Source organism: Rhizopus delemar, genomic scaffold (genome assembly GCF_000149305.1).
Source record: "Rhizopus delemar RA 99-880 supercont3.4 genomic scaffold, whole genome shotgun sequence".
Classification (NCBI taxonomy): domain Eukaryota; kingdom Fungi; phylum Mucoromycota; class Mucoromycetes; order Mucorales; family Rhizopodaceae; genus Rhizopus; species Rhizopus delemar.
The window spans coordinates 449,640-466,550 of NW_027137830.1; the positions used below are offsets into that span (position 1 = coordinate 449,640).

General features: G+C 33.4%; 6 protein-coding genes across 6 annotated transcripts; 4 read left to right on the plus strand and 2 right to left on the minus strand.

The window, feature by feature from the left end:
- Window positions 1-2,327: 2,327 nt before the first annotated feature.
- RO3G_05685 (uncharacterized protein) lies at window positions 2,328-3,328 on the minus strand (the record flags this gene model as incomplete). Its single annotated transcript, XM_067660275.1, has 3 exons — window positions 2,328-2,399; window positions 2,452-2,484; window positions 2,546-3,328. The coding sequence occupies 3 exons, from the start codon at window positions 3,326-3,328 to the stop codon at window positions 2,328-2,330; spliced, it is 888 nt and encodes a 295-aa protein (XP_067516376.1).
- Window positions 3,329-6,899: 3,571 nt separating this feature from the next.
- RO3G_05686 (uncharacterized protein) lies at window positions 6,900-7,805 on the plus strand (the record flags this gene model as incomplete). Its single annotated transcript, XM_067660276.1, has 3 exons — window positions 6,900-6,933; window positions 7,019-7,143; window positions 7,212-7,805. The coding sequence occupies 3 exons, from the start codon at window positions 6,900-6,902 to the stop codon at window positions 7,803-7,805; spliced, it is 753 nt and encodes a 250-aa protein (XP_067516377.1).
- Window positions 7,806-8,572: 767 nt separating this feature from the next.
- Window positions 8,573-9,625, plus strand: RO3G_05687 (uncharacterized protein; the record flags this gene model as incomplete). The annotated part of the gene is made up of 3 exons (XM_067660277.1): window positions 8,573-8,751; window positions 9,017-9,348; window positions 9,408-9,625. 3 exons carry the CDS (start codon window positions 8,573-8,575, stop codon window positions 9,623-9,625), a joined length of 729 nt encoding a protein of 242 aa, XP_067516378.1.
- A 1,424-nt stretch (window positions 9,626-11,049) lies between these two features.
- Window positions 11,050-11,349, minus strand: RO3G_05688 (uncharacterized protein; the record flags this gene model as incomplete). Its single annotated transcript, XM_067660278.1, has 1 exon — window positions 11,050-11,349. One exon carries the CDS (start codon window positions 11,347-11,349, stop codon window positions 11,050-11,052), a length of 300 nt encoding a protein of 99 aa, XP_067516379.1.
- Window positions 11,350-12,092: 743 nt separating this feature from the next.
- RO3G_05689 (uncharacterized protein) lies at window positions 12,093-12,425 on the plus strand (the record flags this gene model as incomplete). Its single annotated transcript, XM_067660279.1, has 1 exon — window positions 12,093-12,425. The coding sequence occupies one exon, from the start codon at window positions 12,093-12,095 to the stop codon at window positions 12,423-12,425; it is 333 nt and encodes a 110-aa protein (XP_067516380.1).
- A 1,726-nt stretch (window positions 12,426-14,151) lies between these two features.
- RO3G_05690 (uncharacterized protein) lies at window positions 14,152-15,751 on the plus strand (the record flags this gene model as incomplete). Its single annotated transcript, XM_067660280.1, has 6 exons — window positions 14,152-14,157; window positions 14,221-14,466; window positions 14,530-14,713; window positions 14,799-14,823; window positions 14,874-14,924; window positions 14,974-15,751. The coding sequence occupies 6 exons, from the start codon at window positions 14,152-14,154 to the stop codon at window positions 15,749-15,751; spliced, it is 1,290 nt and encodes a 429-aa protein (XP_067516381.1).
- Window positions 15,752-16,911: the final 1,160 nt, after the last annotated feature.

The following is a 16,911-nucleotide window of genomic DNA, read 5'->3' on the forward strand; positions in this document are numbered from 1 at the left end:
AGAACATGAACTGTAATTTACAGTTCATGACAAGAGACAAAAGGCGCCCCATATTTTTATATATAAATAAGATGATTATTTTTAACAAAAATTCGATATCCAATAAATTATATCCAATCCAATAAATCATATCTTCTTACGCTTAAAAAGCAATATTTTCTTATTGGGTCACAATAACCTTTCCTTTTCTTTTTATTTTTACTTATTCTTTCTGATCTGATACCCGAGTTATCACAAATCAAGAAAGATCCCTTTTATTTTTATCTTTTATTAAACAATCTTACTCTTAACTTTATTGATCTATAAAGATCTGGTGGTCACTACTCAAATACAATTTACTCTATCAAAAGAACTGTTAAACGTTCAATCAAGTTACGTAAACTCAAGTCATTCAAGACTACAAACCTCAAATTAAACAAATCTACATCACTTTAACACAAGCCAAGTCCCAAATACTAACAAGTTACAATAACACAAATTACGAAAATTTTGATCCTGAAGCATTAGAGAACAACAATGATTATAACGGCAGATATTGATGTTGTGACGAAGAAGGCAATCAGGTTATACAAAATCTTTCCGACGCAAGTCGTTTTAGCGACTTAAGTCAACAAAGTGACTTGAATCATTAGATCGAAGACGTTCGGTCTAATCAAGGCAACAAATTTTATATAATGTAACAGTGGTCTCTTTTTGGACGAAGCACAAAACAACTCCGACATGGATTGTTAAAATAACTGAAGTTATTTTAACAACCATTGTCAAAGAAATAATAATAGCCGCAAAAATAAAAAAGGTCAAAAAAAAATATTATTAATATATATATCCCATCTTTTCGTGAAGAAATTGTTAGTCAGTTTAAATAAATCATATATTTCTACTCAATAATTAACAAACTTTAACAAGAAAGTCCCTGTTCACTTAAACTTTTTACTCTACTTTAACCTTTATCAAGAAACATCGTATTGATCTTACATATAAGATCTGGTGGTCACTACTTATCAAGCATCTGCTAAAATCCTATATAAAACAACAACTTACAAGGCTATCACGACCTTAAAATCAAGCTTTACAAGCAATCTTAACTCAAATTAACTCACTTACAACAAGCCAACCTTTAAAATAACAATAAATATCCAACGAATCTTTTCTTTTTATTATTATTCTTATCCATATCAATAAAGAATCACTTATATCTTATATTCAGACTCTTCATTGAGCTCTTTGAACCTTTTTATCTTACTACACGTTTTTTTTATTGATCTTAACTAACAAGATCTGGTGGACACTATCTATATCAAGATACCGCATAAAAACTTATAACAGCTCACACAAGATTTCTCTTACGAAATACTCCAAACAACAACGAAATAAATCAAAACTATCCAATAAACTCACACTCAACCTATAAGCATCTAACCAGTAACAATGCCTAGCAACATTAATGTCGGTCGACATAGTGTTGCACGAACGATGGTTTACTCCCCAATGCAGGCATGTATAATGACAGTTTGGATGAAAAACATTGCAGCCAAGAATCTATTGATGTTAATACCAGCAAAGGCTGCGGTTTGTGGTTTTATTTACTTTTGAATCTTATTCATTTTTTGAGCTTTATTTCAAAATCAAACCTTATATCAAAATGAAACTTTATTTTCCTTTGTCTATAAAATAGACAGATTTTTATTTCCCTTTTACTTTACTTCTCTTATATTTACTTATCTTAAATAATTTAAATATATTTTATCAATAAACCAAGTATCTTTATCCCCGAATCTTTTGGTAAAGCACTCTTAAGCAAAGCAAGTCCCTTGAAGCCAATTATCTTCACTGTAAATGTTCTTAAATACTCTTATCAAGTCACCTTATTACAAACAAGTCAAATCTACTTAACAGGATCTGGTGATCACTTATAAAAGGGGACTACTTTTGAAATCGTAATTCAAAACTCTACTTTTCAAGTTTATTATCAACTAAAAACTATCAATCTACTAAGAGCCAAAAAACTTGTAATATTTTGTCAAATCATGTTTTACGTTTACTACCAAAACCATTAAGACAGAAAACCTAACAGTTGAAATGTAAATAAAAGCCAGTATAGTATTGAATGTAAGGTTTTAATTGCTCATCTTAGTCTGTTCAATCTGTATGGAATAATCTAGTTTTAGCAAATAAAAAAGAAGAAAAAAGAAGGTATGTATGAATAGCATTAGATATAAGTAAAACAAGCTTTATGATTGAAAAGATCATTATTCTGCAGCACAAGAACCATTGCATGTATCATAAAATGTTTCTTTTTAAATATATCACATAAACAGTTTTCATTTCTAATAATCATCTTCATCATCAAAATATCTGTCTTGAAAGTCTCTTTCTTGCTGTTCAAGATCGTCATAATCCTATACAAGAATATTACATTAAATATCCACAATTACCATAAACAATTCTTACTTCGTTATAATCAACTTCTGCATAGTTGAAATCCTTTTTAAAACAATGGACAATCAGAACATTAAGAATTTTTTTTGTGTAAAAAGTTCCTTACGTCTTTTCCTGCTAAAAACTTTTCTTCCAATAACCTTACAAGCTCTTGCCTTTTCTCTTCTCTGAATACTATCATATCTTCAATATCCTCCTCAATATCCTCCTCAATTTCATCCCCATCCTCCGCTTTATCTCTTAACTTATCATCAAATGCTTCTCGATTACCGTCATGCATTTCAACATCGTCCTCTTTTTCTTTCCTCACGGATACTTCATCCTCATTCTCACTTTCTTCTTCTTCTTCTTCCTCAAATTGCTCTTCTTCAATTATTCTCCGTCTCTCTAGACGATCACTGACATACTTTTGATCAATATTACTCAAGATTCGATTTACCAAAGTAACATCCTTCCCGAACGGTTTATTTTTCTCACTTTCAGGAATGTACTGACCCACATACTGTTCATATAACTCTGGTTCTCTCAACTGGATCGATTCGTCAGAAAAATAATCTGAATGTCTTAGTTGGCGTTTTAAATATTCATATCGTCTGTTCTGAGAGAGGGTATATAGAGCAGATCTTTGGTTTCTTGTATTTGCTTTCGGTGGTGGTGTGTTCTCTTTATATAGCAAAGAAGATAAATAAAATTTGACTTCGTAATTGTCTTGCATACACTGAAAGAGAGATAGTATGCTTTGTGACAAATATCGACCCCACTTGCTTAAAAACAAGCCGGGATCTGATTCAAGTGTTGCATTCATTTGCGTCAATTTATCCTTGTCGTCAAGTTCCGCTTCGCCTAAACGTAAAGTCTTGAAGGGAATGTTGTTCAAATTTTCTCTCATAAATGTCATTACTCTAAGTTGCGTAGTCTCGTCCATACTTTTGATAAATACAAAAAAAAAAAAAAAAAAAAAAGTAAGAAAAAATGAAGAGGATTTCATATTTGTTTGAGCTGTCACAGAAAACACAAACTTCTCTTTGTCTCTGATCATATGCATAATACTACATCACAAAAGTCAATGAAAGCAAGATTCAAAGTAAATATAAACTGATTACAAATCGCTATACAAAAGCTTTTTACAAAGCAAACATAGGCAGATCTTGACGGTATGCTTGAATATTTTGAAAAGATCCCTTCAGCAAGGTATACAAACTGCAATCAACTTTTGACGTGTAGCGTATTCATTGAAATAAATTAGAGAGAATGTTCAAGCAGAATTATTAAGAATGCATTTTGATCCAACTTTTGAACATGCGAAATCTTGTGGAGGACGTGAGGCATTGGCTAACATTATATTTACAGCTGTTCGAAAGCGAAAAGGTATAATAACGTACGCAAAAAGCAGGGTAGCGATTAAAAGCACTCTTTCCTGGTGTAGAAAATACCAAAGATTTTGATGTACCAAGGTTTGCAGAAGGCTTAAGAGCCAACGAATTTTTAAAATTGGTGAACATATATGATTTATATGCAGAGATGGTTAATGAACTATATCAACTGGAAGAAAAAGTAGGGAGTATATAGCCCAAAAATGTGCAGGAGAAAGCATCATGTTCTGATAGAAACTTTAGGTTGCAATATCAGCCTTACAAAGAATATTTGAAGAAGCCGATCCTACAGTTCAAGCATACAAGTCGAATTTATATTTTATCTATACCAAATTGCTACAAAGTCTTGATGACAAAGACAAAGAATTCTATTGCAAGGCAGAAGATGCGTTTATAAAAGAGATATGTAATAATCTGAAAGGTATTTATCAATAGCATGGAGAAATCAGGAATGTAAAAGTAAAAAAAAAAAAATAAGCAGATCCAACCCATTTGACAAGTATTGTCGGTGTACTTCGTGATAGCCTGATGCGTATAAGTAGAAACAGTGCAAAACGATTAGACTTTGATGCACAAAATGCAGCTGAGGCCAATATAGAATGGAAAAAAGTAAGAATCTCAGATTGCATAGATAGAATATATTCTTCTTATCCAGGAGAAATCCCAGGAGCCGCTGTTGATATCGTACCGCCTACTTTTCGATCATTTTCAATGTCTAATTCACAGAACACGATCCTTCATAGCATGAAAAGAAAAAGAGGGCTCACTCTTTGCTTGGAAAACAAAAATTGTCAAAATGTCAGGTAATTTATTCTCGTCTTTCTACTTTGTTTTATTAAGTTGATCCTTTTTTTTTAAAAAAAAAAATAGAACACCTGAAATGAGTTTAAATGAAGCTTGGTCACTTGCTAATACGTTAGATACTACAATGTCGCGCCATGAGCAGGCGTTTGTCGTCATATGCACGGGTCTTAAACAAAAAAGTTTTCCAGTACCAGCACGGTCTCGAGAATTTTTCAATCAAGCTTCGTTTTCACCTGAAGACTTGCACTCTTTTAAACAACTTGAAGCAGTAATAAGAAATGATGAAACAACCGATAGATACCTAAAGTCCAAGAAAATGTGGTGCATTGATACTTTGATGAACCGTAGCTGCTTCTGGGTGTCCGTACTTAAGATTATAATACAATTTGTTGACTTATGGATTAAGTAAGTAATGCTTTTTTTTTTTTAGAAAGCAAACACAATGAGAATAGTTTGCTAATCTAAAAATGATAAAAGTGATATTGTCGATTCGAAAAGTGAAGCTCTCTTTGCATCACTTATTAGCAGGGAAAATCTTTTAGGATTGCTGCTTGAGCGATTTTCTCAAATTGTGGAGACATATAAGCAAACATGCGTTGGCCTAGATACAATTAAGGTGCATATACATATACTTGTATATAAAAGGAAGGATCTAACAGTTTTCTCTAATCTCACAGAAAATTAGCAAGTTATTTGAACAATCCATCGAGTATGTGACCACACTTGAGCACATTGATCAAATTAGACATATTTTAATCAAACAAACGGCAAATGTAAGACTTCCAGGCCTTGGGCTTGAGGAAATCTGGAACCTTCCTTTCGACACAGAAATGACACTACTTTTAAATCAATTGACCGTTACAGAAGGAACAACAGATGATTTGACTGCACAGAATATTCCCAAGAGATTACTAACAGTAAGCTTGATTTTTTAAAAAGTGGACTTTCAAAGTATAGTATATTAATTTCTCTGTACAGCTTTCTATAATTTGGCCTTATAAGACTGTATATCGGTTAATTCAAACATGTATATACAACAGAGATCAATACAAGGCCATTGTTCCCATAATGAAAAGTCTTGGTAATCTTTGTACTATGATAATAGAGAAGAATCCCAAAGTTGTCTATACTTTACCGCTTATAGTATTTGAAGATATGACTACTTCAGATACAGAAAAACTATCAGAATCGATGTTTATGGACATTCCTCACATTTTCAAATCACTTTTTACAGAGGTAACTATTCAACGAAAGGTAACATAACTCATTAAACTTTTATTTAGAAAACTGATGATAGCGATTGTCCTATTCTCTTGAAAGATGCTTGCGACTCACAAATTGTAAATAGTTTTATAAGCTACAGTGTAAATAGAAATCTTATTTTACAAAACGAAGAACAAGAGGAGCCTGCCCTTACGATAGATTATACCAAATTTAAATTGGGTCTCTACATACTCAATTCTTTTTGTGCATTTCCTCCGGGAAAAGAAAAGGACTGGAATAGCTGTGTAAAAGAGCTTGATTATATACCATATATGGAATCACTCTCTAGTAAAGTTGGTTTAAAACTAACTTTTATGCTGGATGTCTGCAATCGTTCAAAGACACGTCAAATACCAGCTTGCTTAACGCTTAAAGATAAAGAAAGAATACTGTGTTATATAGAGAAACTTTCAGCTTGTATGAGAGAAGTTATAAGAAGATTTGGTTTGAGCTCAGGATGGGAAACAGAAATGCTTTTAGAGGCTTTGAAACATGAACCAGGTATTAAAACCACAAACAAAGCTTTATCCAATTGTTCTCACACTGTTATAGATTATCAAAACCTATTAATATGGAATGATAACTTGAATTATTTTTCTTATTTTAAAGTTCTTGAGGAATTGAAGCATAAACTGGATACGTATCGCTGGAGAATTGGAATTTCTATAGAAGAATGGAATCAGATTTTCAAAGTGTGTATGCTTTCAAAGGACATGGCAAATCGAATGTTTGAAGTAGGTCTTTCTATTTTTTTTTATCAAAATCATTATAAATTAAAACCGTCCTTTCTATGTTTAGGATGATGAAAATCTAGAGTGGAAAGAGAATCTTAAATTATTATCAAAACATCCGCATGAATGCGAAATCATAAAACAAGGCTTTAGGAAAGCATTACATCCTAGATATGGATTTAGTTTAGCCCCATTGTTTCCAAAATTGCTTGTACACTTTCTTGGTCTATTATTTGAAGCTTCTTCCATTAAAGATATTCTTCTTAACTACCAGTACACAAGCTTTGGTATGAAATACCTGATACAGCGCTTGACATACTCAGGTAAATATAAAAACGATTAAAAATTTACTGTTAATTGCCGTAGTTTTTCTTTCTCTTCTTTTTTCTCATTATTATATATGTTTAGACTTGAAGCAATTCTTTACTATACTCTATACGACACAGTTAATACAAGACCAATTAAAGGAAAGCTCCTTATGCGAAGACGATAATGATTACTATTATGTTGTAAGCTTGATCAAAGCAATAAGGGTAAAAAAAAATAATGAGTGCCTAGTTGGTACAATATACTCATAGATGTATTTGTTTGAATTTTGTAGGATCTCAATGTATGGAGCAAAATGTGTCACTTTGAAAATTCATTATCATACGGCCAACTAAAGGAACTTTTGAAAAATGACAGCAGCGAAGTTAATGAGTTTAATTATATTACAGGAACTGACAGCAATATGGCTAGTACTAAAGAGACTAGCCAATCAGAGCAAAATCAAACCACATTAGTTACTCGACTTCATTACCCTATTCTTGATCAAGAAATGATCTCCAAAAGATCTTTATCGCTTCTTACTATCATTTGCCTTTGTTCCTTAAGCCCACTGGTTAACGATAATGAGATGATACGCATCATGCTTTTTAATTTAATACTGCAGATTGCTGAAGGACTCATTGATCAAAATGCTCAAAAGGATTTTGAGGTCATGTTGTCAAATCAACCTAAGAGTAGGGTTACTAGGTGGAAAAAATCAAAAAATCCCAAGAAATTACTGCTACTTCGTCCTGCATTGACTAGTGATGAAAGGGTATTTATGGTTCATTTTCTCAAGGAAGTAGATGATTCAAGTCAAATCCTACAAGCATTTGGTTTGATGGATGATAGTTCACTGGATAATAATAAACCCTTGTATATTATATAATTGCTGAATAAGTACAATAAAAGCATCTAAGGCTATTACCACCTATGTTTCATTTGAAGATGACTGACAAAGCAGGTTCTCTATGTTTCATTTATTTTTGGTACTCGTGGCATATTTCATTGGTCTGAAAGCAATTGTAAAAGTAGAGCGCTTACCAAGAAAGGGATTGCAAAGATTGGAAGGCACATTTCATGCAAAGAGAAAAAAGAACAGAATGACAGTAACAATAGGAATCCACTCCTCGGCATATTTCTTTTTCTTTTAAATATCTTTTATCTCAAACTATTAAACAGCCAAAACAAAGAACAATTGCAGGTTATAATTATATCAATGATATTGATCCATATTTGGTATGACAGCATTAAGTCTTAATTCGGGCCTCAACGGAGACTTGCATGAATTAAGTATGCCTTTTTTAGTAAAGTATATATGCATTTCTATTGGATACCAAAGCTTTTAAATGAAGGCATTTGCAATATGAACCAAAGAAAAGCAGGAAAAAGAGTATTGTTACATTTAAATTTTCAAATTTAACAAACCAAAAATTCATTCTTGTATTCAATTCATGATAATGACATCTTCATTGATTACAAAAGCACAGACAATAACTCATGCGAATTCTGAAACTGATTTGAAATGGAATGGTTCGATCAACACATCCAATAGGAATACAAGTTGAGGATGAACCCGGACCCTTTTTTTTTTCGGATTACATAAATAGGGCAGATTCCTTTTCAGAAAAAGTTACAATATCTTCTCATATTTAAATGCCTGAATCTAAGTATATTAGCATTCCTCAATCTACTATTGATGACGGTTACAATTTTACTTACAAACGCCATTCTATTTCATCTGCATCAAGCAGTGGCAGTCTTTGGGAAGAAGAAAGGCATCAAAAGCAATTGTCAACTAAAGCAGTTAATATATTCATTGGAAAACTTTTTAGGTAAAAAAAAAAAAGGTTTTTCTTTATTGAAACAAGAGATTAAGCATGCTTATAGCATGGTGAATGATTTATGTAATCGGGACCTTATTTCATGGAGCTTTACTGGCAATACATTTTTTATTTATAATGCCCCACGCTTCTCTCAAGAAATACTTCCAATATATTTTAAACACTCAAATTATTCAAGCTTTGTACGCCAGTTGAACATGTAAATTGATCTTTAAAAAACTCTCAAGATATTCAGTTTACTAAAGAAATATGATAGGTATGGCTTTCACAAAATTAACAAATCTCCTCGCGGACAAAGAGGTAATAATGAATTTGAACTCTGGGAATTTTCCCATCCAAGATTTCAAAAAGACCGCCCTGATCTCCTCGAAGGCATTAAACGCAAAGCTATGGATAGTGAAATTTTAAGGCGTGAAAACAATGATATTCATACCACTGTTGCTACAATGCAATCATCCCAAGCTGATCTTTTGCATCGATACAAAGAACTTCAAAATAATTACTCTAATTTGCTACAAAGCGTTGAAGAAATGAAGAAATCACAACTGCAGCAACAAATACTAATTAAATCCTTGATGCAAAAAAATTGTACGTTTCTTGCAATAGACTTAAAAACAATATCTAATTCCACTTTTATCTATTCTTAGCAGCTAAAGAAGCGAGTCCAAGTAATTCTGATATGACGATTACACCTCATCCTGTTAGTCAGTATATACAGCAGCTACCGCAATTACCACAAGATATCTTATGTCCATCCGTAAATCAAGATCAGTTTTGGCACTTGCCACCAAGCCCTGTATTAAGCAATCATTTACTTTCGCCTTCCTTTGGTAACATGCAATTGACCAACATCAATCCTCAGTAATCATTAGTTTATTTTTCATGAATCATTTTCTTTTTACTTTTTCTTGCATTATACTTGAACTTGTACGTAGACAATTATTATTATTTTGTATTCTAAGTAAATTCATCCTTTGTAATACTATGTTCAACCCAATGTATAATTTTTACTTGATCGTCTCCTTTTTTTTTGCAGATTGCATTTTATTATCTCAATTTTTTTTTTTACATACAGCTGAAAAAAAAGGGGGGGCTCTTCTTCTTTTGCGACATGAACAGTGACAACCTTTCCATTTCATTCGCTTCTAGCTTAGGCATCACTGATTTTGCTGCAGACATTCCTGAGAATTTCAACACAGATCAACCAGACAAATCCATTAACTTAAACTATAAACAGGAATCGTATAAAAGAAAAGCGAGTTCTCCAAAACAAACTGATAAAGATCCAATTCAATCATTTCTCAATGAAAGCAAATGGCATAATCATAGTCAGCGACCACTAAATTCCCGAAATTTGATGAAGGATCCCATTAATAATAGGGCGCGATCTCCAGGTGAACACTTTGGAAAACGATCTATGCCGTTAGATAATATGTCAGCCATGTGGTCAAAAGAAACCGGTAATAGAAAGCCGAGCCATTCAAAAGAAGAAAATGTGTCTGAAGCCAATAATAAAAAAGTAATACTGAAAAGTAAAAAGAAAAAAGCGTTAAAAAAAACACAACATTAACTATGGCTGTTTATAGGATACAATAAACAATTTACTAGAAGCACGATTTGTAAGTTTAGTTTATATTCAAAACAAAAAGAAAAATAGCACTGATCCATTTCTTTCTGATAGAAAACTTTACCAGCTTCATTTAAAAAAACATACGATATCGCAAATGAAAAAAGGCACACCAAATCAGCAGCTAAACCCCCTTTTCATTCATCTCCTCACACGCCATGTATCATTGAACCTACACGTATCCATTTTGAGTGTGAAGTAAAGCAAAACATGATTTATTCCAAGGTAACTCAGTTAAAGTTAAGAAATACAAGTTCAGAAAGCATCCGAACGTTTTCACTCTTTTCATCCAACGGCATGTTAGAATTCGAAATGAACGAAGGCGCTGTTTTGGAAGAAGAAGAGATTGAAATCAAAGTGAGAATAAAATCCGAGAGCATTCAGCAACTGCAAACAGAGCATGCGTCTGATAAACTGCTGGTATTGATAGACCAGGCAAATCCAACAATGATCGATGTGTCCATCAAACTCTCAAAAGATCAGCCAAATAGTTCTCCACCTCAAAGACCGGAATGCCCTTTCTGCGCTCTAGAAAAAGGATATCCTCTACATTGTTTACAGAAATAATCTTGTTGTGTATCATACTTTTTTATTCCCTCTTTTTCACAAACAAATATATATATTACAAATAACTCTACTTCTGCATGTATTCTACTGCAAATCTACCATGATGATTTCTTTACACCGGGAAGTTCACCATTCAAAGCCTTCAATCTAAATTGGAATCGGCATAATTTGAATTCACGAAGAACACCACTACCATGTCCAGTGGCAACACAGCGGTTGTGAATATAAGTAGATGAGGTGTTTTTAGGCATAGCATTCAATTGAAGTTGAGCTTGGTGACGAACTCGAGCTGGCATGGTTTCGTTTCTAGTAATGTACTTGAATGCTTGTCGAACAATTTCGTTGTCAGCGACTGATTGACGAGCTTTGATATCACGAAGGACACGACACCTCATTGTAAGTTTGAAGAGATTAAAAAAAAAAAAAAAAAAAAAAAAAAAAAAAAAAAAAAGCTAGGGGGTGAAGTAAAGGAAAAAAGAGTCACAAAGAGCAAATAGAAAATTCCGCAAAGAGGAGCATGTTTTTGATTTTTTTTTTTGTATGAGGATTTTATTCTAGACGAGCAGTGTTGCAAAATAAAGAATAAAACAACTATAAAGACGCTGAATCGTAATATTTTACAATGCTTGACGACGTAAATTTTCATTGTGAATTCGCCTCAGTAGCACTGTGGCTCTCCTTATTACTTTGTTTAGCCAAAAAACTGTGCCTTCAAAGATATATTTCCAACTTAATCTCTATAAATTCAGAACACCACAAGCAATTACATGAAAGGCGTTATGTTTTCAATGCGATAGTGTTTTGGCTATTATTTATAGTGGTTGACATATTTGATTAAAAGACAGTAGCGAAGGTTGAACAAGGAATCGTTGCACTAATGTATCCCATGTAGGCCGTTTAATGGGGCAGGACCACAAGAAGTGTTTGTATGATTCGATTGTACCATACATTATGCATCCTTTATCCGTGATATAGCTAGACATGATTTTATGCAGGCGAGAGCGTGTAGGAAGCTTTGAATGATAAAGCCTCCATAGAATGGTTCGTGCTGGATGAAAAACTGAGGCGTGCCAAAACTTGTTCCAGAAAGATTTGCCCTGCTCTAGGGTACGTAGATGAGAGGCTATACAGAGGAAGCATGTCGAGATTTCGAGATCACTTGATGGATAACTTTTTAATTGGTGTGCCATCTGGTAAAGATGAGCTAAATAGAGAGACAAACCGAGGCACAGGGGACATTGAAAACCAAAAGGTGATTACATCCTCCAAGAGCACAGTTGAGCGAGATTTTAAGGGCGACAAAATGTTTTTTCTTGGCTACTGGCCTGACACAGGAGGTCGAGATGTGTTTCAGCCCTGTTCCTTTGCTGACGAGACAGGAAATATCTTCTGGAGTAAGCTTACTATCGATACCATTAAATTCATCTATATCTTTTACCAACACGAACCTACTGACAAATCGGTCAGCTGATGATATCAGTAGATGCCTTCAACTTGCTCCTTATAACAGTCATCCTGGTATCGACGGTCTACCATACGAAATGCTTCAGCTATTGTTTCAACACAGTTTCAGCAGACGACTTTTTATCAACACCGCCCTTTTGCACCGTACCACTCTAAAACTGCCCTCTTTGCTGGAGTTTTGACTTGCAAACTTTTATTACCTGCAGCGTTCTCAATCTTTGGCGCTTACACTGAAAGCTTGTGTTGGATGACGCCTCCCTTTGGTCTAGTCAATGGCAGTCAGCACTTTCCTTATGCTAAGAAGTATTGACAAAGAAAATAGATATAATATCAAAGCAAATTCTCTTCATTACTTTGCAGCGTATCTATGTAACCTCTTTTTTTCCTTATATCCTTCTTGTAAATTTGATATGTAACCTTAGTAGTGTCCGTCATTGTGCGGCTTTTGAATAAACATCTTATATAAAAAACAAAACTGATTCATTCATTCTTTGTGTTTTTATATTTAAAGTACGATGTTGCTTTAATAGAATTGTTTTTAGTCATTTTAAATCAAGGAACCTAGCTTAAGTTTATGCCTCTTGTATATACAGTATCTGTACTGTCATCCCCTTATCTACTGGACAGATTGCCCTAAAGAATGATATGTATATTTTTTTATCACATACAAAAGTAATTTAGTTCAGAGCTAAAATGTAGCAGATAGGTAGAAACAGATTATGTAAAGGCTATGATATTTTGCTCATGTCTTTCACATTTATAGGATTCATACTCCTTCAATTGAAGTAAAACCAACCTATGGTGACAAAATATATAATTTTTATGTAGAAGGGCTTTACATGTATTTGTCATTGTTGCTATTTAAATCATGTATCGAATTTTAAAATAAAAGCAAACATTCAAAAGATAGTGCTAAAGAATTAGTATCAGTTTAATGATTTGAATAATAATTATCTCTTTTCAATTAAAGATTTCAAGGAAGCATTCCAATTTTAATATATTTTATTTAATGCAACATAACAAATGTATTACTTGCAAGCCAATCAAAGAAATCCAGGTTGTTGGCTGAGTTTATCCAAAGTTACATTGTCTTGGCTTTGTTGTTATTTTTTTTTTGTTATAAACTCGGGGCTTCAACAGCGCTGTGTTAATTTACGTCACAAAGGGCTAGTTTTTCTTTTTCTTTTTCTTTTCGAAAGTAGAGCAACAAACTATATATTTACTTTAAGAATTAGTGTATCTTCAATAAAAAACAAAGACTAGATAGATACTTACACAATTCTTTCAACTCAAACCCAATGAAGCTACTGCCAATATTATTTTATTTAACTAGCTTATTTTCTTTATCAAAAGCGGTCGAGGTTTATGTGGTCAGTTAATTTGATATCAATAAATATCTCAATTAAGATTAGCTGATTCAAAAAAAAAAAAAAAAATAGACAAGTAATGACTATTCACCTACTTCTTGCTCTGGCATGTGGAATAAGGGGGCAATCCCTGGAGGTGCACAACCTTACATTAAAGGTACTAGCATAAAAAAATAAATTGGCATGACAACGTTACAACAACTCACATGGACACATAGTCTCTATCGGCCCTCAATCTCACGGTACGGTCTCTTTGCTTATTTATGAATGGAACGATTTTGAAAATTTAGGAATGTACGATGAACGAGTTGGCGATGTAGGTTTTTACGAGCAACAAAAAAAAAGAGTGGAAGGGGGGGCTAAAAGATGGTTGTATAGATAGCCTATATATGTGACAGGTTAGCCATCTCACATAATTTGTGCAAATCTTCACAGCTCGGTCAATTTATCACTCATGTTCCATCCGATCAAGCCAATACAACCAGCGTCTATACCAAGACATTGACACTCAGCGGTAATGAAACGGAAGCAGCGCTTTATAAAGTGGATGCCACAGGTTATTACTGTGTTGCTCTTACTTCAACTACTTCTACAAACCAGACCGACAGTTTCTTTGAAGCTTGGGTCGAGTGGAAATTTCCTTATGGTGAATTGCCTGCAACGGATTACCCCAAACTTCTCGTAAGTAGGTGATAGAAAGCATGATCATGTTTAAAGCTATATGTATTTTTTTTTTTTTTTTAGTTGTATGGAGTGTTTGCCTTTGTTTACTTGGCTGTTGGTTTATTTTGGTTTGTACAAAGTTTCCGTTATTGGTCTGATATTCTTCCAGTACAACACTTTTTATCTGCTGCTATATTCTATCTTGTTGTTGAAATGGCATTTAATTTTGGCTATTGGGAAGCCTACAATCAGACAGGAAAAGCATGTAAGTGATTAGGATAGATAAAAAAAAATCGAATGCCTGTTAATCATCCAAACGCTATCAGCTTATGGTCTACTTGCTCTTGTAGCATTACTCAACGCGGGAAGGACTAGGTATGATGTGAATTATAAGAGGTTTATTTGGCTGATATATTATTGTGTAGTATGTCTTTCTTTATGCTGTTGATTGTGTGTATGGGTTATAGTGTTGTGAAGTAAGTCAGCTTACAGAGTACGATCATGATGGCTAACTATCTTTTGTAGACCCAGTCTTGGTCATTCTATGAAGTATTGTATTATTCTTGCTTGTACACACTTTGGCTGTGGTGTGATCTATACACTAGGCACCATGTTATTATCCCCCGAGACTGCCGGATTCCTCATCTTGCTTGTCATCTTTCCGCTTTCGATCACGATGACCATCTTTTACGTGTGGACACTGAACTCAATCACAGCCACCATTCGCGACTTGGAGCTTCGTAAACAACATGTCAAGATTTTGATGTACAAGCGTCTTTATCGTCTTTTGGTCTTTTCTGTTGTTGCTGTTGTCTTGATCTTCATCCTGAACATGTTTGCTTATTCTGACAGTGTCAATCTTGATTGGGCAGCCAAGAGTTGGAAGTTCCGATGGATCATGCTTGATGGTTTATTGAATATTTTATATTTTATTGTTTTCTTTGTGATTGTGATTCTCTGGAGACCTACGAATAACAATGCCAGATATGGATTGATGCAGATTAGTCAAGATGAAGAAGAAGCATTGGATTTAGAAGAACGATTACGAAGAGCGGAGGAAGGAGATGAATACGGACATTCAAGAAATACAGGAGCTGAGCGTCATGTTATTGATGAATCTGCAGTATTTGAACTAGGAGAAGAATTGACGGATGAAGAGGAGGATCATCAGCCGATTAATAAAGTTGAGCTCTCAGATGTTAGTAAGAATAATAGATACAATCATAAATCACAAGGAAAAGGAGGAGAGCAAAGTGCTCTATTACACGTTGATCAAGATGAAGATGAAGATGATGATCAGTAAGCCTATGAATTTTAACCTTACTTTTTATTAACCTAACCTATGCTAAAAATAGCTTGGACGATAGCGAGCATGCAAGACTAACGGGCAATGCTCGGAGATTAACTTAAAAAGTCAATTGTCAGGCACATACATGTACTCGAAAAAATAAAAAAAATAATGCAAAGAATACAATCAAATAGTTTTCTTTTTCGTTCAATAGGCTTCTCAACATGTGTGAGTGTTTGTATTGTGAATATGGGAGTTTTATTTTTTATTTTATTTTTTTTATTTTTTTTATTTTTTTTATTTTTTTTATTTTTTTTATTTTTTTTATTTTTTTTATTTTTTTTATTTTTTTTATTTTTTTTATTTTTTTTATTTTTTTTATTTTTTTTATTTTTTTTATTTTTTTTATTTTTTTTATTTATTTTTTTTATTTTTTTTATTTTTTTTATTTTTATTTTGTTCTCAATTACACATAAATATTCACATTGGACAAAGCGAAATAGTTTTCATTGTTCAAAACAGAATATTCTGTTACTTCATTTAGTAACTATTCTCTAATTAAAAAATACGAAGGCAAACCTATTTTTTATTTTCATAAAAGTATGTACATGGCATATATTTATCACTACTATAAAAGCAAAACAAGTTGTATACAGCAAGGTATGTAGCCTAGATTTGAAAAGATCAAAGTTCATTCTACATCAATCTGGCAGGAAGAAACGGAGAGAAGGGAGGAATTGCTGGTATGCTTGGCAAATTTTTGAGCCGAATCTTTGCTCAATTTTGCAGAATGTTTGAGTTGCCCGTCGAACAAAATCTACTGGTGACCAGTATCTTGCAAAAACTTGCTGGTGTTGTTGATAAACGCATGGATGGAGTTATCTGTGATTGGAGATCTATACGTGTAGGTAATGATGGTGTGCTTTATGGAGGTGTTTGGACATTGCCAAGCACCAAAGTAAACCGACGTAGTCTTTATGCTCTTTTGGAACAGGTAACCTATATTTATCTTTTCAATATTTGCTCTACTTATTCTTGCTTAAATCTTAGATCACATTTGAAGCACTTAAGCGAGCACAGCTTGTTCCTAATTTTGAGACTCGTATATCAATAGCCAAAAAACGTGGTATGATATCAGGAGTCACTGAAGTCCCGAACGGATCATCATATAGTCG